This window comes from Etheostoma spectabile, chromosome 21, assembly GCF_008692095.1.
Source record: "Etheostoma spectabile isolate EspeVRDwgs_2016 chromosome 21, UIUC_Espe_1.0, whole genome shotgun sequence".
Classification (NCBI taxonomy): Eukaryota; Metazoa; Chordata; class Actinopteri; order Perciformes; family Percidae; genus Etheostoma; species Etheostoma spectabile.
In genome coordinates, this window is record NC_045753.1 from 22,993,491 (window position 1) to 22,996,752 (window position 3,262).

The window sequence follows — 3,262 nt, forward strand, 5'->3', positions numbered from 1 at the left end:
CTCATTTGAAAGCCATGATGTTTCTCTCTCACGGGTGGGCCGAATTCTCTGGGTGAGCAAAGCACAGATAGGGGAGGTAACCTTATGTTACGTGCCCCTTATGACCTCATAAGGGGCACAATTCCAGATCGGTCCATCTGAGTTTTCATTTTCTCAAAGGCAGAACAGGATACCCAGGGCTCGGCTTACACTTCTTGCTATTTCTAGCCACTGGGGATCCATAGGCAGGCTGGGGGAACGCATATTAATGTTACAAAACCTCACAAAGTGAAATGTTAATGCCATGGGACCTTTAACTGCAGATAATTTCATGTTCAGGTTTCATTATTAAACCATTCAACAGGACAAATTTGTTATTGCTTTTCCAAAAGTACAGGACACAGTGGCTCGGCCCATTTGTCTGCTATGTTACTACAGTTTATCTAACATGGATGTCTATCAAAAATGGAATAATGGTAGGGTGTGCACGTCACTGCAGGTGGGTGGGCATCAAGGAACAGTAAACAACTAATTAATTAACGTAGAAGAAGAAAAGCTGCTTACTGTCAAAATGGACTTCATCGTCCTCTTCGCTTGCCCAACTTAACAGGCTAACGTTACCCTCAACCTCATGTCTCTTGATGGATTTATGGTTGCGGACAGCCAAAAAGTTACTGCTACTTCCAGAACATTCCTCTGACCTCAGTAATCCGTTGTTGAATGTTGAACTGTACATTTTTGTATGCAAAAAAAACGATGACTTGACAAAACAAAGTAGCCTACTTATTTTAAAACGCTGCCCAATTCACACAACAGCTAAAGTTACTTCATATCTGCAGTATGCTGCGTCAAACTACTTGTTGAATTCCTTCCTTCCCAGGTGTTAACATCGTATGAATCGTTTAGAGTGAAACAAGTAGCTGGCTAGCCGACCACATTGTCTGTCAAAAGACGGCCATGATTCAATAGCCAGAGAGGGACCGTCAGACAATGTACGCGCTTTCACTCACAATAAACATTATTTACTGATAGGAAACCAAACATTTAAAAGAAAGATTAACCTCAAAATTACAGTAAACAATTAACATCAATTTTGTTTTGTAAAATAATTATAATTGTACAGCCTTAAACCATCAACCCTGGCTGCAAAAAAGTGATATATTAGTTTTTTTTACTAGAGGAAGTAAATGCACACGCGCCCTAACATCTCGTTTACTGATGAAATGTTACAAAGTGTGAGGCAAAGACTTTGATAATACTTATTAATATACAGCGATATCATCTTGACACTTTTAACCCTTTTTATTTTTTGTCTGTTTTGTGAGGTTGTTGTTTACACACTTAATAGTTTAATAATGTTGCTTTTAATAGTCAACTTGCGCAGTTTTGCGCACGGGTGAAGCTCGTGAACAGTCTGCGCAGTGCGCGCGGAACTGATTAACGTTTGTGTTTACAACATGTCGTGAAGAAGTTGCACACAAAAAATGTATCACTTACAATTAGTGAAAACAAACTAGCTAGCTAGCTAAGGTTGCATGAATAGCAATTCATTAGTTGGTGTCTCTTCCTTTCTCTGTTTCAGAAGAAGTCACATTTCCCATTTTGAATGAATCCCTTCTGAATATTTTCAGTCTTTGAAGATGTCTGATGCTTGGTAAGTTCTTAGTATTTATTTAACGTCAATTTGCCTGCAGATATATTTACTGTTAGACACCTATTATTTAGGTCCAGCCCTCACCGTTGTCATATAGGTTTGTACCATACTTCAATGAAAAATCAGCCCATTTATGCATCATTATCTATTATCATTATGTGTCTTTATACATTCAGTGAAACGAATATGCTGACATGAATAATGTGAATCCACTTTGCAATTCGTCCTACCAGACAATTCTCCAACTATATTGACATTAGTACAACTTTATATTTTATAGTAAGGTCACCTGAATCACTGCAGATCAGAGAACGCAGGGTTTAAGGAGCTTATCATATAAGTGATTTTTTTTCTTGCTAGTTGTATATATCTGTTGCTGCAGTATACATTTAGAAGAAAGGTAAAGGTATACGTCATTGCCAATGAGTGCTGGTTTTCTTCTCAACAGTTCTGAACCTGCAGGAGCCATCAAGGCCATTGACAAGCACTCAGTGCACCAAATCTGCTCAGGTCAGGTGGTGCTGACGTTGGCCACTGCTGTCAAAGAGCTGGTGGAAAACAGCATTGATGCAGGGGCCACCAATGTTGGTAAGTGTCACTACACACAGTATTGTACATACTTGTATCTGTCTTTTTAAAAAGCTGAAACATGATGCTGGGGTTTTCTGTTTGCCAAATATGTGTTTATAGTTCACTAATCAAAACTACATCTGTGAATGCTGAAAAAAATAAGGTGGTCATCTTTACAGTCCAGGACAATAGGAGATCTTGATTTAGTAAAATATGGGCAGAAATTCCAATATGTTTCTGTTGCACGTTCCAGATGTCAGGCTAAAGGAGTGTGGAGCTGAACTAGTGGAAGTGTCAGACAACGGCAAAGGAGTAGAAGAGGCCAACTTTGAAGGACTGAGTAAGCGTTAGCTTTGTTGAGCTCCACCTTGTTAGTCAAAGTCCTAATCCTTTTGTTTCAGTGACACTTTTCCATTGGTTCCGCAGCATTGAAGCATCACACGTCAAAGCTGAAGGATTTCTCTGATCTCCTCCATGTGGAAACATTTGGCTTCCGAGGTGAAGCCCTCAGCTCTTTATGTGCTCTGAGGTAAAACACTTCAACAGCCACATTCATTCGGCACATGTCTACATCGACGACAGGTGTTTTACAGGATAGTTCCGGTGCCGACGGCAGTTCCGCCAGATGTCCCTCACTTTGAGTTAACTTTAAACTCTGGTCACATCGAGCAATATTAACCGGAACCTTTGACTAACGTAACACACTGAAAATGACATGTTTTGAAGAAAATTTGGATAGTGCAAGGCAAGACTGCTTGGTTCATTCCGGGAATACTACAGTATAGAATATGTTCACAGCATTTACTATCTAACTGAGACGTTAACTGGGCGAGGATTTGCTATGGACATAATACACACGATGATACAGGGGTAAGGGCAAAATATTTTTCACCATGTATCCAGCTAATTGAAATGAACATTTAACTTCGTTTAATATTGTATTTGGCGTTTTCTTTTGTAGTGTGCAAATATGCCACCAAAACAAATTCCTTCCCAAGACTATTTTGCAGAGCCACGCTCACTGCGTCCGGAACTTAGAACCACCCAAGACAATTATGA

At 39.7% G+C, this 3,262-nt stretch overlaps 2 protein-coding genes across 4 annotated transcripts in view; one reads left to right on the forward strand and one right to left on the reverse strand.

Annotated features, from left to right (window-relative positions):
- Positions 1–944, reverse strand: part of eif2ak1 (eukaryotic translation initiation factor 2-alpha kinase 1) — a 12,079-nt gene extending 11,135 nt beyond the window's left edge. The window contains exon 1 of one of the 3 annotated variants that reach the window (XR_004327321.1): positions 544–944. Coding sequence is in view for 1 of the 3 variants with exons in the window: in XM_032503045.1 (XP_032358936.1) it covers positions 544–715 (172 nt within the window). In the remaining 2 variants the exon portion in view is untranslated. The remainder of the gene's footprint in view (positions 1–543) is intronic. The other 2 variants (XM_032503045.1, XM_032503047.1) reach the window with 2 other exon arrangements.
- A 448-nt stretch (positions 945–1,392) lies between these two features.
- Positions 1,393–3,262, forward strand: part of pms2 (PMS1 homolog 2, mismatch repair system component) — a 7,151-nt gene continuing 5,281 nt past the window's right edge. The window contains exons 1-4 of the mRNA XM_032503042.1: positions 1,393–1,633; positions 2,082–2,221; positions 2,457–2,543; positions 2,630–2,732. Coding sequence (XP_032358933.1) covers positions 1,620–1,633; positions 2,082–2,221; positions 2,457–2,543; positions 2,630–2,732 — 344 coding nt within the window. The 5' untranslated portion in view covers positions 1,393–1,619. The remainder of the gene's footprint in view (positions 1,634–2,081; positions 2,222–2,456; positions 2,544–2,629; positions 2,733–3,262) is intronic.